The following is a 20334-nucleotide window of genomic DNA, read 5'->3' as shown; positions in this document are numbered from 1 at the left end:
AAGCTATTTAGCAATAGCGAAAGGTAAGTAAAGGATCTCCAGACATACGTATCTCCTATTGGTTTTACATAAGTACCGCATGTTCTGTGTTGGAAGTTCTGACTGTTTTAGTTCCTTTGTTGTAACATAGTTCACACTTGTTTTTCTTTTCATTCCTGTGAGAGGTTTATGCGGCATTTCTCCTGCTCTAACTACACTCCTGGAACTTGAAATAAGAACACCGTGAATTCATTGTATAACAAAGTGGAAACTTTATTGACACATTCCTGGGGTAAGATACATCACATGATCACACTGACAGAACCACAGGCACATAGACACAGGCAACAGAGCATGCACAATGTGGGCACTAGTACAGTGTATATCCACTTTTCGCAGCAATGCAGGCTGCTATTCTCCCATGGAGACGATCGTAGAGGTGCTGGATGTAGTCCTGTGGAACGGCTTGCCATGCCATTTCCACCTGGCTCCTCAGTTGGACCAGCGTTCGTGCTGGACGTGCAGACCGCGTAAGACGACGCTTCTTCCAGTCCCAAACATGCTCAATGGGGGACAGATCCGGAGATATCGCTGGCCAGGGTAGTTGACTTACACCTTCTAGAGCACGTTGGGTGGCACGGGATACATGTGGACGTGCATTGTCCTGTTGGAACAGCAAGTTCCCTTGCCGGTCTAGGAATGGTAGAACGATGGGTTCGATGACGGTTTGGATGTACCGTGCACTATTCAGTGTCCCCTCGACGATCACCAGAGGTGTACGGCTAGTGTAGGAGATCGCTCCCCACACCATGATGCCGGTTGTTGGCCCTGTGTGCCTCGGTCGTATGCAGTCCTGATTGTGGCGCTCACCTGCACGGCGCCAAACACGCATACGACCATCATTGGCAAAAAGGCAGCAGCGACTCTCATCGCTGAAGACGATACGTCTCCATTCGTCCCTCCATTCACGCCTGTCGCGACACCACTGGAGGCGGGCTCCACGATGTTGGGGCGTGAGCGGAAGACGGCCTAACGGTTTGCGGGACCGTAGCCCAGCTTCATGGAGACGGTTGCAGGTGGTCCTCGCCGATACCCCAGGAGCAACAGTGTCCCTCATTTGCTGGGAAGTGGCGGTGCGGTCCCCTAAGGCACTGTGTAGGATCCTACGGTCTTGGCGTGAATCCGTGCGCCGCTGCGGTCCGGTCCCAGGTCGACGGGCACGAGCACCTTCCGCCGACCACTGGCGACAACATCGATGTACTGTGGAGACCTCATGCCCCACGTGTTGAGCAATTCGGTGGTATGTCCACCCGGCCTCCCGCATGCCCACTATACGCCCTCGCTCAAAGTCCATCAACTGCACATATGGTTCACGTCCACGCTGTCGCGGCATGCTACCAGTGTTAATGACTGCGATGGAGCTCCGTATGCCACGGCAAACTGGCTGACACTGACGGCGGCGGTGCACAAATGCTGCGTAGCTAGCGCCATTCGGCGGGCAACACCGCGGTTCCTGGTGTGTCCGCTGTGCCGTGCGTGTGATCATTGCTTGTACAGCCCTCTCGCAGTGTCCGGAGCAAGTATGGTTGGTCTGACACACCGGTGTCAATGTGTTCTTTTTTCCATTTCCAGGAGTGTATTCATCACATTTACTTGCATCAGTAATATATTCATACCAAATTGTATTGTATTGCATGTTAACCGGGACCTAGAAACGACGGAGAGGCTCCGTCCCCGCTGAAGCCGCAGTGGTCCACAACCCCACGACGACTACCGCAGTTCACTTCACCGCTCCGCCGCCCCACACCGAACCCAGGTGGGCCCCCCAGGGAACTTCTCATTCCAGACGAGTGTAGCCCCTTCGTTTGCGTGGTAGAGTAATGGTGGTGTATGCGTACATCTACATCTACATGATTACTCTGCAATTCACATTTATGTGCTTGCCAGAGGGATCATCGAATCACAATCATACTATCTCTCTACCATTTCACTCCCGAAGAGCGCGCGGGAAAAACGAACACCTAAACTTTTCTGTTCGGGCTCTGATTTCTCTTATTTTACCTTGATGATAATTTCAACCTATGTAGGTTGGGCTCAACAAAATATTTTCGTATTTTGAAGAGAAAGTTGTGACTGAAATTTCGTAAGTAGATCTCGCCGCGACGAAATGGCCTTTGCTTTAATGACTTCCATCCCAACTCACGTATCTTATCTGCCACACTCTCTCCCCTATTACGTGATAATACAAAACGAGCTGCCCTTTTTTGCACCCTTTCGATGTCCTCCGTCAATGCCACCTGCTAAGGATCCCACACCGCGCAGCAATATTCTAACAAAGGACGAACGAGTGTAGTGTAAGGTGCCTCTTTAGTGGACTTGTTGCATCTTCTAAGTGTCCTGCCAATGAAACGCAACCTTTGGCTCGCCTTCCCCACAGTATTATCTATGTGGTCTTTCCAACTGAAGTTGTTCGTAATTTTAACACCCAGCTACTTAGTTGAATTGACAGCCTTGAGAATTGTACTATTTATCGAGTAATTGAATTCCAACGGATTTCTTTTGGAACTCATGTGGATCACCTCACTCTTTTCGTTATTTAGCGTCAACTGCCACCTGCCACACCATACAGCCTTCTTTTCTAAATCGCTTTGCAACTGATACTGGTCTTCGGATGACCTTACTAGACGGTAAATTACAGCATCATCCGCCAACAACCTAAAAGAACTGCTTAGATTTTCACCCAGGTCATTTATATTGATCAGGAACAGCAGAGGTCCCAGGACTCTTCCCTGGGGAACACCTGATATCAGTGCAGTTTTACTCTATGATTTGCCGTTTATTACTACGAACTGCGACCTTCCTGACAGGAAATCACGGATCCAGTCGTACAACTGAGATGATACCCCATAGGCCCACAGCTTGATTACAACTTGTTTGCGCAGCAATCAAAAATGGCTCAAATGGCTCTGAGCACTATGGGACTTAAAATCTGAGGTCATCAGTCCCCTAGAACTTAGAATTATTTAAACCTCACTAACCTAAGGACTTCACACACATCCATGCACGAGGCTGGAATCGAACCTCCGACCGTAGCGGTCGTGCGGTTCCAGACTGAAAGGCCTAGAATCGCTCGGCCACTCCGGCTGGCGAGCAGCAATCGCCGACATAGTTTAACTGAGGGGGAATAAGAGGAAGTAGCCCGCATTCGCCGAGGCAGATGGAAAACCGCCTAAAAACCATCCACAGACTGGCCGGTTCACCGGACCTCGACACAAATTCCACCGGGAGGATTCTGGCCGGGGACCAGGCGCTCCTTCCCGCCCGGAAAGCCGTGCGTCAGACCGCAAGGCCAACTGGGCGGGCTTCATACCAAATTACTCATACTCTATTACCAGTATGTAGTATGGTAATTCACAAACCTAAGGAAGGAGAACAAACACGCCAATGACCGAACGTAAAGTTCACGGTTTAGTGGAGGAAAAAGTAGGGCATGGGGGACATTTGAACACGGATCTCACGCTTCGCAGACCAACACCATGATCATGCAGTCACGACGTCGTTATCCTTGCAATACGCTCTATGTTGCACATCTTGAGCTTCGGTAGTTCACTGTTTCGGTTTTGCTTGGTTTTTCACAGTTCAGTATATCATCTTCCTCTTTCATGCTTGATTTGCGTTCAGTTTCTGATTGGCTATTCACTGGGTCATTTTACCACTAAATCTGAGGCGCTGCGATTGTTAACTTGGGAGCTTCCCTTGTTAGTATTTTCAGGGGGCGTTTCCATTTTATACTGAATTTTGCTGGAAGTGACTTGATTTATATAAAATTCCATGTTCGTCTAAGAATAACAATACAGCGCTCCTAATTTTTTTTATTGTCCATTTTATATTTCCAAGTACTTCAATGAATAGTTCATTGCTCTCTTCGTTGTCAATGAAGTCGCATCTGAAAGCACTTCTGCTCTAATCAATGTAAGTTTCTTGTTCTAAATGGAATAAAAAGAACAGTACAGAATCGTTTAACTTTCTTTACGTAGCTTTCCACGATTTCATTATACTGAAGAATTAAAGCTAAATGTGGCCATTATGGCTATTCTAGTGGAAGCTTGTGTAGATCTGCGTACTGCAGTAAACTTATTTTTTATTTGTAACTGAAATTTCTTGAATCTGCCTTATTGTCAGAACTTGTACATAGTTTTCTTACATTGAAGTTTGATGTTTTTATTCGCTCACGTGGTCCAGACTAATTTCCAGTAAACAGACTTTTCAAACACAACCATATAAACCGAAGCTATTCATTAACTTAGGATTGGGCTAAAAATCAATTTGTCTTAAGAGAAAAGGAATTAAATCAAAATAAGAGTTAAGAGAAATTTCCTACTTTCAGTCTTCACTAACAATTCAGCGCTTGATTCAGAGATACTCTTTAACATAGATAATAATTTTCTCTTTTCAAAGAAATTATAACTGATCCTCACGAAATATTCGTGCAATTCTACAAAATAAAGATTTCAAAAATCAAATGTTCAAATTTGTGTGAATTCGTAAGGGAAAAAACCGCTGAGGTCATCGGTCCCTAGACTTTTTTTTTTTGGTCAGTCTACTGACTGGTTTGATGCGGCCCGCCACGAATTCCTTTCCTGTGCTAACCTCTTCATCTCAGAGTAGCACTTGCAACCTACGTCCTCAATTATTTGCTTGACGTATCCCAATCTCTGTCTTCCTCTACAGTTTTTGTCCTATACAGCTCCCTCTAGTACCATGGAAGTCATTCCCTCATGTCTTAGCAGATGTCCTATCATCCTGTCCCTTCTCCTTTCAGTGTTTTCCACATATTTCTTTCCTCTCCGATTCTGCATAGAACCTCCTCATTCCTTACCTTATGAGTCCACCTAATTTTCAACATTCGTCTATAGCACCACATCTCAAATGCATCGATTCTCTTCTGTTCCGGTTTTCCCACAGTCCATGTTTCACTACCATCCAATGCTGTACTCCAGACGTACATCCTCAGAAATTTCTTCCTCAAATTATGGCCGGTATTTTATATTAATAGACTTCTCTTGGCCAGAAATGCCTTTTTTGCCATAGCGAGTCTGCTTTTGATGTCCTTCTTGGTCCGTCCGTCATTGGATTTTTTACTGCCTAGGTAGCAGAATTCCTTAACTTCATTGACTTCGTGACCATCAATCCTGATGTTAAGTTTCTTGCTGTTCTCATTTCTACTACTTCTCATTACCTTCGTCTTTCTCCGATTTACTCTCAAACCATACTGTATACTCATTAGACTGTTCATTCCGTTCAGCAGATCATTTAATTCTTCTTCACTTTCACTCAGGATAGCAATGTCATCAGCGAATCGTATCATTGATATCCTTTCACATTGTATTTTAATTCCACTCCTGAACCTTTCTTTTATTTCCATCATTGCTTCCACGTTGTACAGATTGAAGAGTAGGGGCGAAAGGCCACAGCCTTGTCTTACTCCCTTCTTAATACGAGCACTTCGTTCTTGATCGTCCACTCTTATTATTCCCTCTTGGTTGTTGTACATATTGTATATGACCCGCCACTCCCTATAGCTTACCCCAACTTTTTTCAGAATCTTGAAGAGCTTGCACCATTTTATATTGTCGAACGCTTTTTCCAGGTCGACAAATCCTATCAACGTGTCTTGATTTTTCTTTAGCCTTGCTTCCATTATTAGCCGTAACGTCAGAATTGCCTCTCTCGTGCCTTTACTTTTCCTAAAGGCAAACTGATCGTCACCTAGCGCATTCTCAATTTTCTTTTCCATTCTTCTGTATATTATTCTTGTAAGCAGCTTCGATGTATGAGCTGTTAAGATGATTGTGCGATAATTCTCGCACTTGTCAGCTCTTGCCGCCTTCGGATTTGTGTGGATGATGCTTTTTCGAAAGTGAGATGGCATGTCGCCAGACTCATATATTCTACACACCAACGTGAATAGTCGTTTTGTTGCCACTTCCCCTAATGGTTTTAGAAATCCTGATGGAATGTTATCTATCCCTTCTGCCTTATTCGACCGTAAGTCCAGCAAAGCTCTTTTAAATTTCGGTTCTAATACTGGATCCCCTATCTCTTCTAAATCGACTCCTGTTTCTTCTTCTAGCTTCCGGGATCTAATAATCAGTTTCAGTTTCAAGCGTAATATATCAAATTGTGGCCACGGTGTAAAATTTATTTTTTTCTGTGCTTTAAAGTGACTTCAAGTGGGCGAGGATCGTGAGAAATTGACAAATTACGTAACAAGCTAATACCCGCCAAAACTCTATATGCAACACTACCGAAATTCTCAAATGTGTCATACTGATGTATGTGAATTCACATTTTCATAATTGTTAATAACAGATCGCCCAAATAATTGCAGATGAGATACTGAATATATAAAAAACTGTGCAACAACACACAGAAAAAACGCCGGAAAACGGCAACAAATGTTACAAATATGCGGTGACTTAAATGTAAGCAAGATGTTGACATAATTCGTTATCTAGAACCAAGCAGTAAAGATGTAATAACGGTCTGTAATGTTCGCAGCAATGCAAATTTTGAATGTTTTAGAATAAACAAAAACTCACTTACGATGGCAACATTGTCACACAAGTTAGTTTGGGGAAGAAAATGAAAATAAAAGAGAAGTGTTTCGCATCGAGGCGGATCCAAATTACCATAATGAAGAAATTTATATCTACTTTTCGTCACCGAGTTAGTGTAATTATCAACGGCAGAGAAGGTATTGCACGGTATTAGTTTCCTGTCCAAGTACGAGTAGTTATCTCTTCAGTGCTTTTACACTTCATTAATATGTTTAAGGTTCTGAAACCCTCCTCTAGGACTACTCAGAATAAGCTTAGCGAATTGGAAATACGGATTCTCCTCCTGTAGTACTGACATATATACTTTCCGATATTCCTATGAGGGATGTTCCGAAATTAAGTTTCGTCATTGTTTCTGTAAGAGAAGATGGTACACCAGGTGACAGAAACACATCCCATATGACTCAAAACCCGTTACTGGCTCAACAACCGAAGGCACATCAGCGGAGGAGGAATGAGGCCGGAGAAGAGAGAGTAGCAACAGACTGTAGAACTGAACTTACATGATTACACATCATGATGGCAGACGGACGAATACAGGGAACGTCGTCACCAATGGAAGTATGTGCTATTATCTGGTATGAATAGGCCCTTGGAGAAGAGGTTATGTCTAGTTAAATGGTTGGTCACTGGTGTTTCACGCTCAAAGAAGAAAGGCAAAGTGTGGAGGTTTTAGGTAGAAGTGGGCGTCGCTCCACATCCACAAATGAAATCAACATTGGAGAGTATAGGTTGTGGTGTCAGCAGAGATGCGGATAACTCTGTCAGACGTAGGGTCTACACAGCGTATTGGCCATCTTCTGGCTCATCAGCTGCTGCATGCTATGTTGGATTACGTTAACGGTCTTTAAGACGTTTGTCGAGAAATGTGACCCTATTTAACAAGAGTGGAAGAATGGACGTCTGCCTCGATCACTTGATGTCGTACGTGTGAGACGGAAATGAAATTCTCTTCAATATCATCACAGGCTATGAGAAATTGGTGCACTACCTACACTAGAATCCAAGTTCGCCTCAATCAGGCGGAAGCACTGCAGACAACTAGTGACGAAAAAATTCAGTGCTACCCTCCCCAGAAAAGGTTTCGGCCACGGTGTCCTAAGAGGTGAAAGGTGAAATTCTCCTTGATTTTCTTCATCAAGGAGCCGTCAATGTGGCATGCTGCTGAGACTCCATTACCACATTCTGGTCCGCCTTTCGACAAAAGAGACCAGTGCTCTTGAGTTAGGGAGTGAGGGTGTTGTGCTCTTGGACGACAACACGAAACCTCACACAGCATGGCTCATACAGGATCATATTCGTCGCTTGGGGTGGGAGAGATTGGGTCACACAGCCTACAACCCCGATCTTACAACATCGGACATTCACCTGTTCACTTCATTGGAAGCCCCAGTCTCAGGAAGTAGCTTTCAAATCAGTGGTGAGATGAAGCAGGCTATGTGACAGTTACTTGGCTTGTAGGGAGCCGAGTTTTACCACAGTGGTTTCTTTAAATTGATTGCACACCACGACCAATGTTTCAATGTCGGTGGCGACTATATTGAAAAATAATATAAGATGTATAGTTCGTGAAACAATGGTGTATTTCTTTTTGGCAGTAAAGTTTCCATGTCCTAAACAATAACGAAACTCACTTTCGGAACGTAACTAGTATTATTGAACGCCTAATATGGTGCATGGTCGTCCTATCCTAGATGCAGGTTGCTTCTCTAAAGGCTTCCAGAGGCAGCTGAAATTTGATTGTCAATATTTTATATAATTTAAAGATTTAAAATTCGGCCATAAGCTACCCATCAAGAGGTATAATCTTATGTTAAAGGTTTAAGACAGAAAACAATCACAGTCATAAACTATATAGATGTCGTCGGCCAGCGTGTAAATACCAACACTGTACCATCCAGTACCTGAGCATCGAAGCACTTAGTGACTCCCAAAAAGGATGACAATATAACTTCCTTACCACCAGTTGATTCACAACGCATTTTGCAGGCACTGTCTACATGCAGAACTAAATGTACCTACAAAAGTGTATCACAGTGCGACAAATATTTCAGAAGATATGACGCATAAACGAGAACACTTAGTGACTTCCGACAACTTGTTTTCACAATCTGAAATATTTTCTGAACTTACCACACTTGCTTGCTTAACGTAAATATTTAATACATAAACTCATTTGTAAAATAAGTAATAGTATGTATCCGTTTTACACATGGGATTTGGATTATTTTCAGAGATGGGGGTTTAGTAGTACTAAATAAGGTTGTGGTTACTTGACATTGCCAGCAGGAGAGCAATATCGTGTTTAAATAAATATAAGCTACTGGCAGGAGAAATTTTATTTGCCCAGATCCCGTGATTATTTATGTGGACTATTAATTTGGCAGATTTAATTGTCATCTGCAGGTCATCTAAAAACATCAAACATAATTCCACCCTACATAGTGCACTGTCATCTAATCATATACATAAAGGAGCTCTACTCGTTGGATTGGACACCAGTAATAAAAACATAATTCTGGTCATCTCTAAAGAAGTTTGTGTAGAGTCATATATTAAGTAATAAAACATAATTTTGGTAACAAGTCACCAGCTATTTCAGTAATTATCACGAGTATGTTATTATTACTTGACGTATGACGCTACTCTGGTGTGTACGATCCAGCGAGTTGAGCTCCTATATCGACAGGACTAAATGACAGTGCACTGCATAGATTGGCACAATGTTTTATTTGTTCAAATGATCTACAGATGGCACTTAAAATTTGACAAAACTAGTAGGCCATTATGTAATTACGGTGAAGTGAGTAAATAAAACTCCTACAACGAGAAGATCATATTTTTCCTAAATAATGTTGGTTTAATAAGTATAATGAACCTCAAGGCCTCTTAGACCAGAATTTCTTTGAAACTAAATGAAACGCATGATAAAATTTATCAGTCCTTGAATGAAAGGTAACACATACAAATTGCACTTAACACATTAAATATACGTTAAACATCGTCCAGGATGCTGAGTCTGGTAGCTATTTGGAGATGCATTTAATAGGCCTGGAAAGGAAATGACGGCAAGTTCGGAAGTTAGATGATTAATTAGAAAGGAAATTCCAAGCATACTAATGGCTGGATTAGCACCATTAATGCACAATCGATGGTTGTGGTGTTGCTATAGTGGGAGCGCAGACCGCCTACTAACCTGCTCGACCTGGCGGAAGACTCTGAGCAGGTTGAGTCCTGCCAGCCTCTTGACGTCATCCTCACTCCAGGACGGGTCTTCCAGCAGTGCGGCCAGCAGCTGCGGGTACCTCGACACGTCCTCCAGTCCCGTCGTTGTGCTGCTGGACACAGCACACAGTCACACACTTTTCTTCTCCAGAGCACTTGCTCACATATTTTGCTGTGATGTCCACTTTACTCTCTCGTCCGTAATTTGCATCTATGAAGCATCCAAAAACTACTCGGTCATTTACTAAGCCGCACGGATGGTGATTTCACATTTTACAAACAAAAGAACCAAAAATAATGAAAGACAAATTTTTTTAAGGGTGGAGAGAAACATTCTCACCTACTGCCAGAAACATCTGTGCAGTGCAGCAGTGTACTGTAGGGAAACCATTCAACATAGATTTACTTATTGGGTTTTTACATTACTTTTTCTGTTCAGCTGGAAGCCAGTTGACAGCTGCTATTAGTGTATAACTGTACAGTCGTCAAGAACTATGGATGAAGGTAACAGACAGAGTCCATGTTGCTAAATTTCCGGAAATCATTAACGAAGGTACGAGCATATGGAATAGGTCCGAGACATGTGAGTGGTTTGCACACTTCTTAAGGAACAGAACCCAATACGTTGTTCCCGATAGCAAATTATCGTCAAATTGAAAGGTATCGTAAGGAGTGTCCCAGGGAAATGTGACTGGACCACTGTTTTTTTGCTATATACACTCCTGGAAATGGAAAAAAGAACACATTGACACCGGTGTGTCAGACCCACCATACATGCTCCGGACACTGCGAGAGGGCTGTACAAGCAATGATCACACGCACGGCACAGCGGACACACCAGGAACCGCGGTGTTGGCCGTCGAATGGCGCTAGCTGCGCAGCTTTTCTGCACCGCCGCCGTCAGTGTCAGCCAGTTTGCCATGGCATACGGAGCTCCATCGCAGTCTTTAACACTGGTAGCATGCCGCGACAGCGTGGACGTGAACCGTATGTGCAGTTGACAGACTTTGAGCGAGGGCGTATAGTGGGCATGCGGGAGGCGGCCGGGTGGACGTACCGCCGAATTGCTCAACACGTGGGGCGTGAGGTCTCCACAGTACATCGATGTTGTCGCCAGTGGTAGGCGGAAAGTGCACGTGCCCGTCGACCTGGGACCGGACCGCAGCGACGCACGGATGCACGCCAAGACCGTAGGATCCTACGCAGTGCCGTAGGGGACCGCACCGCCACTTCCCAGCAAATTAGGGACACTGTTGCTCCTGGGGTATCGGCGTGGACCATTCGCAACCGTCTCCATGAAGCTGGGCTACGGTCCCGCACACCGTTAGGTCGTCTTCCGCTCACGCCCCAACATCGTGCAGCCTGCCTCCAGTGGTGTCGCGACAGGCGTGAATGGAGGGACGAATGGAGACGTGTCGTCTTCAGCGATGAGAGTCGCTTCTGCCTTGGTGACAATGATGGTCGTATGCGTGTTTGGCGCCGTGCAGGTGAGCGCCACAATCGGGACTGCATACGACCGAGGCACACAGGGCCAACAGCCGGCATCATGGTGTGGGGAGCGATCTCCTACACTGGCCGTACACCTCTGGTGATCGTCGAGGGGACACTGAATAGTGCACGGTACATCCAAACCGTCATCGAACCCATCGTTCTACCATTCCTAGACCGGCAAGGGAACTTGCTGTTCCAACAGGACCATGCACGTCCGCATGTATCCCGTGCCACCCAACGTGCTCTAGAATGTGTAAGTCAACTACCCTGGCCAGCAAGATCTCCGGATCTGTCCCCCATTGAGTATGTTTGGGACTGGATGAAGCGTCGTCTCACGCGGCCTGCACGTCCAGCACGAACGCTGGTCCAGCTGAGGTGCCAGGTGGAAATGGCATGGCAAGCCGTTCCACAGGACTACATCCAGCATCTCTACGATCGTCTCCATGGGAGAATAGCAGCCTGCATTGCTGCGAAAGGTGGATATACACTGTACTAGTGCCCACATTGTGCATGCTCTGTTGCCTGTGTCTATGTGCCTGTGGTTCTGTTAGTGTGATCATGTGATGTATCTGACCACAGGAATGTGTCAATAAAGTTTCTCCTTCCTGGGACAATGAATTCACGGTGTTCTTATTTCAATTTCCAGGAGTGTACATAAATGATCTGACTGACAGGGTAAATAACGATCTGCGGCTGATTCCTGATCATGATGTGGTGTACGGGAAGGTGTCGTCGTTGATTGACTATGGAAAGATACAAGATGACTTAGACAACATTTCTACTTGTTGGCAGCTAGATCCAAATGTAGTAAAACAACAGACAATGGCTGTATGCCTGTTTGGCACAGTTACGTCTACTAAATAACTTGGCGTAACGTTGCAAAGCGATAGGAATTAGATCGAGTACGATTGAGGTAGGGACGGCGAATAGTAGACTTCGGTGTATTGGCAGAATTTTAGAGGAATACAGTTCGTCTGTACAGGAGACTGCATGTACGACATTAACACAACCCATTCTTGAGTTCTCCTCGAGTGTTTGGGATGCGCATTAGGTCGGATTAAAAGATGAAATCGATGCAGTTCACAGGCGGGCTACTAGATTTGTTACCGGTAGGTTCGAACAACACGCAAGTACTACAGAGATGAAACTTACTGGCAGATTAAACCAGTGTACCGGACCGAGACTCGAACTCAGGACCTTTGCTTTTCGCGGGCAAGTGCTCTACCATCTGAGCTACCCAAGCACGACTTATGACCCGTCCTCACAGCTTTACTTCCGTCAGTACCTCGTCTCCTTCTTTCCACACTTCACAGAACTCTCCTGCGAACCTTGCAGAACTAGCACTCCTAGAAGAAAGGGTATTGGGAGACATGGTTAGCCATAGCCTGTGGGACGTTTCCACAATGATATTTTCACTCTGCAGCGGAGCGTCGGCTGATATGAAACTTCCTGGCAGATTAAAACTTTGTGCCGGACCGAGACACGAACACAGGAACTCTGGCATTCGCGGGCAAGTGCTCTACCATCTGAGCTACCCAAGCACGACTCACGCCCCGTCCTTAAGCTTTACTTCCGCCAGTACCTTGTCTCCCACTTTCCAAACTTCACAGAAGCTCTCCTACGAAACTTGCAGAGGCAAAGGTCCCGAGTTCGAGTTTCGGTCCAGCACACAGTTTTAATCTGCCAGGAAGTTTCACATCAGCGCAAGCTCCACTGCAGAGTGAAAATCTCATTCTACTACAGAGATGCTTCCAGAGCTCAAATGGGAATCCCTGAACGAAATACGACGTTCTTTTCGTGGAAGACTATTGACAAAATTTAGAGAACCGGAATTTCTAGCTGACTGCAGAACGATTCGACTGACGCCAACACACATTTCGCCTCAGTACCACGAAAATAAAAGAAATTAGAGCTCATACAGACGCATATAGGTAGCCCTTTTTCCCTCGCTCTGTTTGCGAGTAGAACGGGAAAGGAAGTGACTGATAATAGTGCTTGTACCTTCCGCCATGCAGCGTATGGTGGCTTGCGGAATGTGTATGTATATGTAGCTGTAGATCTAGAAATAGTTGTACGTACAAATCGTATTTCCACCTAGTGTTCTCAGAATTAACATTGAAGCCTCGTCTGAATTGATATACATTGTCAACCACAAATTCCACGATCGTTTATATGTACAGTGATGGTAGGTTTACATTTCATAGAGGCGATAACAATAGTCTACAAGAAATGATCAAGCAGACACAGTATGACACTGCAACCGCTCTTTCCTGAACATACACCATTTTTGGTGAGTGCTCCGAGTTGCCCCAAAACTTATATACAGAGTGGAAGTAAGTGAGGTCTTTCCTCTTTTGAATGTAAGGGAGAGAGTGGCGATAATTCTTACTGTGTAAATAGTAGTATTCAGTTCTCCGTGAAAGCTTTTCATTTACTTTACTCCTAAGAATTTCGATTACACTGACTGACTGACCACAGAGAGAATAAATTTAGCTTTTGCATCAGTTTCGTGTCAGAATCTATGAATTGCGTTTTGTTGCAGTTAGACGTTAATCTGTCCTCTGAAAACCACTTTCTGATTTTACTGACTATCCTATTAGCTAGATAATTTATAATACATTATATCTCTTGCACGACAAACAAGGTCATCCGCAAAGAGATAATTTGTCATATTTAGAGGGAGATCATTGCTATGAAGGGTGTCCGAGAAATTTTGCGACAAACTGACAAACTTCGAGGGTTTGTAGATGGGCCTTGAGGAGCTAATAGAGGATAGTAACCCAAGTCCGGAAATGTTATCCAAGGACGCTAAAGAGGAAGTTATAGCCACCAGCACATACCACTAGGTCCCTCCGGTACCAAACGTGACTTCATATGCTGGCGGACCACAGAAGGAACGTCTCGCAATATTGTTTGTTATTCAGTGATCGCCACTGATTCCCACGACTGCCAGTGGAGAAGATGAAGCTAGCTACTTCGTAGACAGACCTTGTCTCCTACGAAGGAAACACCCTGTTGCCTTGCTGGATGACGGTTTCGGTCACAGGTTTCCATCTGCAATTTATTTTCCTCCTTTATACAAAATTGAGGATTCGAAGACAAAAGTAAATTCTAGGTAGATATCGGAAACCATGTAGTGTCGTTGGATGAGGTTTCCGACCACAGTTTCGTATTCTCGATTTTTTCATCAAGGCACTCTTTACAACCCCTAGAAATTTGTTGTAACATTTCTGGGACACTCTATATAGGAAAAGAATGAGCTTAGAGCAGAACCCATTGATACCATCTACTTTACAAGACCTCAGACTGAAATGTCTTCTGTCTTTGTTGGAGGAACTGTTTTACAAATATAGAACAAACGATTGCCAGTTTTCAAGCTATACTAAAGTCTACGTTCTCTGTGATACATTAAATGGATATGACGGAGTGCCGGCCGCGGTGGTCTAGCGGTTCTAGGCGCTCAGTCCGGAACCGCGCGACTGTTACGGTCGCAGGTTCGAATCCTGCCTCGGGCGTGGATGTGTGTTACGTCCTTAGGTTAGTTAGGTTTAAGTAGTTCTAAGTTCTAGGGGACTGATGACCACAACAGTTGAGTCCCATAGTGCTCAGAGCCTAGAGCCGACCTCTGCGAAACCCTACATTTCAGCAGGATAATGCACGACCACATTTTGCAGTTGCTGTACGGACCTTTCTGAATACAGAAAACGTCCGACTGCTGCCCTGGCCAGCACATTCTCCAGATCTCTCACCTATTGAAAACGTCTGGTCAATGGTGGACGAGCAACTGGTTCGTCACAATACGCCAGTCACTACTCTTGATGAACTGTGGTATCGTGATGAAGCTGCATGGGCAGCTGTACCTGTACACGCCATCCAAGCTCTGTTTGACTCAATGCCCAGGCGTATCAAGGCCGTTATTACCGACAGAGGTGGTTGTTCTGGGTACTGATTTCTCATGATCTATGCTCCCAAATTGCGTGAAAATGTAATCACATGTCAGTATTAGTATAATATATTTATCCAATGAATAACCGTTTATCATCTGCATTTTTGCTTGGTGTAGCGATTTTAATGGCCAGTAGTGTAGTAGTAAGAGTAGTAGTAGCAGTGATGTAATGGTGGTAGTGGTAGTTGTAGTTGTAGTGGTAGTGATGGTGGTAGTGTTTGCCAACGGCCTGCAGCAGTGGTAACACCGGTTCTCGTCAGATCACCGAAGTTAGGCGATATCTTGCTTGCTTAGCACTTGGATGGGTGACCGTCTGGATTTGCCGAACGCTGTTGGCAATCGGGCTATACTCAGCAGTTGTAAAGTCAACTGAGGTACTAGAAGCTACTTGACTGTGAAATAGCGGTTCTGGTCACGAAAACTGATAACGTCCGTGAGAGCGGTAGGCTGACCACATGCACCGCCATACCCGCATCCAGTTGCGCCTGTCTGCTGGGGAGGAAACGACGGTCCATAGTTACTGTTGGGCCTTCCAAAGCCTTCTCGGAGTTTATTGGTAGTAAAAATTCTAACAATAGTCGTAGAAGTGACACTAATAGTTCACAAAGTACTGCTAGTCTGAATTCCTCCACCTCATGCCAGTTCAGAAGTAAAGAGTATGCAATCAAGTGATTTACAAACAGTAGGCCTAAGAGTAGTGCAGACATTCTAATTTGGTTGATTTTAAATGGGGAATGAGAATGTGCGTGAAGCAATTGCCAGTAGGGAGACAATTGGTGCAAACTTTCTTGCCTGAAAAGGAATTGTAGGTAGCATTCTCGAAGTGCGGAAAATTGCTTCTTCATTATATAATAAAAGGTTCTTAGAAATATACAGTACAATTTGCCTCACTAACCAATTAGTGTGTGTTCTGATAAAAAAACCTACTGCAGAAAATGTAGTAAACCTTTCGTCCTTTAAAATTGAAAGTTCAAAGAAAATTCATTTCCATTTTAAAGATTAGTTACACGTTAATTCTGATAATGGTGGTGGGCACCAGCTAATATCTGATAGCACCCATGGATACCGGACTCAGAAAGGTCTGAAACCACTGTTATAATGTGATAGTGTTCGTCCTCTTTTATGTGATACACTGTGTAAAATATTTTAGCACATTCTCAAGGTACGCGGCCCACATACATGGATACATAATGAAAGAAATTTCCCTTGGCATCTGCTTTAGAGGAAGCACTGCAAAGTCACAAAAGGTATTAACTGATAGTCTTCTAAATATCCAGTAATTCAACACGTAAAGAATTTTTTAAATGAAATTGTCGCTTAGATTTTGCACTTAGCAGTTTGTTTTCGAACTCAACGACGTTCCGTTTTACACTAAAACTATCTAAACATAACGTGCGAGCTGCGTTAATTTCTAGTGGCAACAGTCGTTTCAGCAATACTCACTGGCTGATGCCGTCAAAACCAGCACCCAGGCCCACGTGGTCCACCCCAGCGACGTCACGCACGTGGTTGATGTGCGCTGAAACAGAAGGGCACGCACCTGTATGCAGTCTCTGCAAACAGAGGTTTGCAACATGTATGTACGCTTTTTGGGGGTGATTGCGTACGCCTTTCTCCTGTAACGCCTTCAAGAAATGTTGATATTTTCCATTATCGATGGAAGCAATTTCTTTCTGCGTTATTCCACAACAATAGCAAACCCAAATAAATGTTTTTCCAAGAAGAATGAGTCATGGATTGTGAAAACTTAATATCATGATCGCTGACACATGACGCGTTCTTATTCACTGAATTTTACATTCTTATTCATCGTAAGTACTATTTTCGATATAAACAACAGGACAGAAAGAAAACTGTCAGCTTCAGGGAAAACATAGTCGTGCGACGAATTCTGCAAATTAAATGTAACTAGTCATCCTTGTGTGCAAGAAAAGCACGTGGATACTCTATCAGCATATCGGGAAACAACGCTTGGTGATAAGGTGATAACGGCTCTGTCGGTAGAAATCATGCGACGGTCTAAAGTTTTTAAGGAAATAATCACATCGGCTGCATCACCCTCTGTCATTCTTAGAACAAAAGAGCAATAGAAACGGAACTTCCTTCTACATCATTACATTATTCAGTAAAGATTCCATCTCGGCAATCATTACCAACTACATAACGCAGCAATTCTCGAGTTTTAACTGGTAATTCTAGAACCAACGTTTTTATTTCCAACAAAGCACTGTTTTTGTAATGTGCAACATAAGATAATTATTGAAGGAAAAAAAACTGGAAGATTATATAGAAAATTAATTCGCACGACTTAACGAACAGTTCAGACTCTGCTGACAGTTCCGTAATACCCCAGCTTCATATGTAAATTACAATGTAAATGTTAATAAGTCATGCACATTAGGTTACTATTGAGAATTATATCGTGCAAATGCAAGACACATCTGGAAATTAGGTCAACATCAGTAGTGGAGGCTGGACCTGATGTTACCAATACGAGGCGGAGACCAAGTGGCAGTCAGCGGCGTGGTGTTCATCGTCTTACCCGCGTCCCAAGAAAAGTCAAGAGACAAAATTGAAGATCAAGACGATGTTAATCGTTTTTCTTGACAACAAAGACTGGCTGTCTCACGAATTTCAACCGAAGGGAGGCGGGGAAGACGACGAAAACACTGACTATTGATGTCTCATCTCTTGTAATGATGCGGATGTTCAACAACACGTGACGATGGTGGTTGAACAATTCCACAAGATGAGTTTGCTAACAGTTTCCTAAAGCTTCACAGCTCATGTCGGAAGTATATTGTATCAAATGGTGATTAGTTTAAGTGCCAGTAAAGGTATATTATTTTCTGAGACCATTCACTGAACTTTACTGACGCACCTTATGTGCTTGTGAACAGCGTTACGCAAAAATAAGCGAGAAAACATGAAACTAGTTTCTTTTTAGTTAGTTCATATTTTATATCAAGGGCTTATTTCAATAGAGGTACAAGTCCATTTTTGTTCATATTGAGATACAGAGTCCTAAAGTTAAATGAGCGCTGAGAAATCGGCAGTTGAGATACCAGAAATATTCAAGCATATGGTTTCTTGCTAGAGATTAACCTTTCTTTCTGTTTGTTTGAATCATTAATTTCAGAAGAGTTATAGTGGAGGTAATGCACTCGTACCACTATTGAAATAAGCCCTTCATATTTAATAGCCTTCTGTTAGGTCTAGGACATACTTATACGTATTAGGTGTTAAGTTCTTGGTTTTATTCTTCCACTGCCAGTACAGAGATATTTCGGGAATTGTCATTTTATTTCTTGTTAGAAGCAAAATAAATGGAAGTAAGTTGATCTCTAGTCCTATTCAAACCCCCAAAACAGGATTTTGATGAAATGGGTCATTTCCGATGTAGATTGTGTTGAACAATATTCGCAATATTCCACACGTGGTTCCTTGCACACTGATTGCAGAAAATAGTCTGTAACACGGTTATAATTTCTGTATATTTTCTGTAGAAACCGGACGTCTAAGTGGCTGAAAGGCAAGACAGTTATCACGTTTTAGGCACTTACGTTCAATTCCGACATTATAAAACTGCGTTACCGAGTCATTTCAGTGTCTTGCCGCTGGTGACAGAGTAAGCAAGGGATTATGTTCCTGGAACGTAGGAGTACGTTTTTCTTATTTTCCAATTTCTGTTTCTATCATATGGTGTACGGTTCCTTAAACATTATTAGCTATTGTAGCATATCTTGTACAAATTACGTCTGATTTGTGCATATTAATACTTTAATGTAAGATATTTTTGTTATTCCGTTTCCAAGGGCGTATTTGGCCTTTAAGTGTTCACAAGTTTCTCATGCCACACTTCATCTTCACCTATTCTTTACACTCAACTTTCAACATTTTTCACCTTTGCTGCAAAATTAATAATTTTAATCTCGTTTTTGGTCTGTTACGCCTGACCCTTTCCTTTAATACTCATTTCAGAATCATCCTAGGTAGAGCATATCAACTGTAAGCATCACATAGTCTCATCATTTATCGGTATTTTTCTACTGCTACTTCATCTGTTGCATTCTGAGCAAGAGGCCAATAATCTTGAATAAAGGTACTTGCCATAAATGTGCTTGAAATGCTGCCAAACAGACACTTTTAACGTCCAATTGTCACTAAAAATACGCACAGGGTGAAATTCAGGTTGAGATATTTTTGGATTGCTAGTATGCAAGGAATCACGCTCTACAGCCAGCATGTGCCAATGTTTCTTCACCCTGTATTTGTGGAAGTAAAACTACCACCGTTAAATTTCGTAATTACTGTATCCTTTCGCCATCTACTTCTGTCCGCCCCCCTTAAGACCAGATTATGTATGAACTTTTGTACCGTGTACCTCATACGTGTCTCTAATTATTCACGATCTTATTAGAGAACTGCTCGACCAGTATCCATATTTGAAAAGCTACCTCATCTGAAAAAAATTGGGTGGCAGTTTTGAAGGCAGACTAATGAAGAGTGAAGGGACAAAATTCATTAGCAGTATTGGCCGGGATGAGCCCCAGAGTTATAAACTCATTTCTCACCTATGACGTCAGTGATGTTGGCGACTGCGCTGCAGGTGATGAAATACGGGTACAGGCTCAGCATCACCACTCCGCCGTTCGTCGCCTGCCGGGGCAGAAACAAACAGTTCTCAGTACATACACTTCTATAGTACTCTGTAAACAGCGTTGTCTCATTCTTCTGTTGTCAAAAATACATACGAAGTGTTCCACAAATCAATGGAAATTTTGTAATTCCTCGTATGTATTAGTCTGATTCGAGCAAATTTTTCGTTACAGTGTCGGAAAACATGTCTCAAAAGTACCTGTACAGTGTGAGCCATACCAGCTATCTGATCAGTTATAAGCCTTCAAAAAGAGTGCACGCTTTTTGATAGTGCTGGCAACTATCTATTTTATACACAAGTGAATCAGACAGTTTGCATTAAATTTAACATTAGAAATACCATAAAGTGCATCCAAATTTTAGAAACGTTAAATGTCGCTTTTGATGAGCCTGCTATGAGTCAATAAAGAGGTT

The 20334-nt window shown here is 43.3% G+C and overlaps 1 protein-coding gene across 1 annotated transcript in view; it reads right to left on the bottom strand.

Moving 5' to 3' along the window:
* LOC126355537 (dipeptidase 1-like) overlaps window positions 1-20334 on the bottom strand; it is a 399494-nt gene that overhangs the window by 33208 nt on the left and 345952 nt on the right. Inside the window, exons 8-10 of the mRNA XM_050005883.1 lie at window positions 19836-19920; window positions 16705-16780; window positions 9796-9934 (exon numbers count right to left, since the gene is read on the bottom strand). Coding sequence (XP_049861840.1) covers window positions 9796-9934; window positions 16705-16780; window positions 19836-19920 — 300 coding nt within the window. The remainder of the gene's footprint in view (window positions 1-9795; window positions 9935-16704; window positions 16781-19835; window positions 19921-20334) is intronic.

Source organism: Schistocerca gregaria, chromosome 3 (assembly GCF_023897955.1).
Source record: "Schistocerca gregaria isolate iqSchGreg1 chromosome 3, iqSchGreg1.2, whole genome shotgun sequence".
NCBI classification, from domain to species: Eukaryota; Metazoa; Arthropoda; class Insecta; order Orthoptera; family Acrididae; genus Schistocerca; species Schistocerca gregaria.
This window is presented reverse-complemented; position numbering and strand designations above follow the sequence as displayed.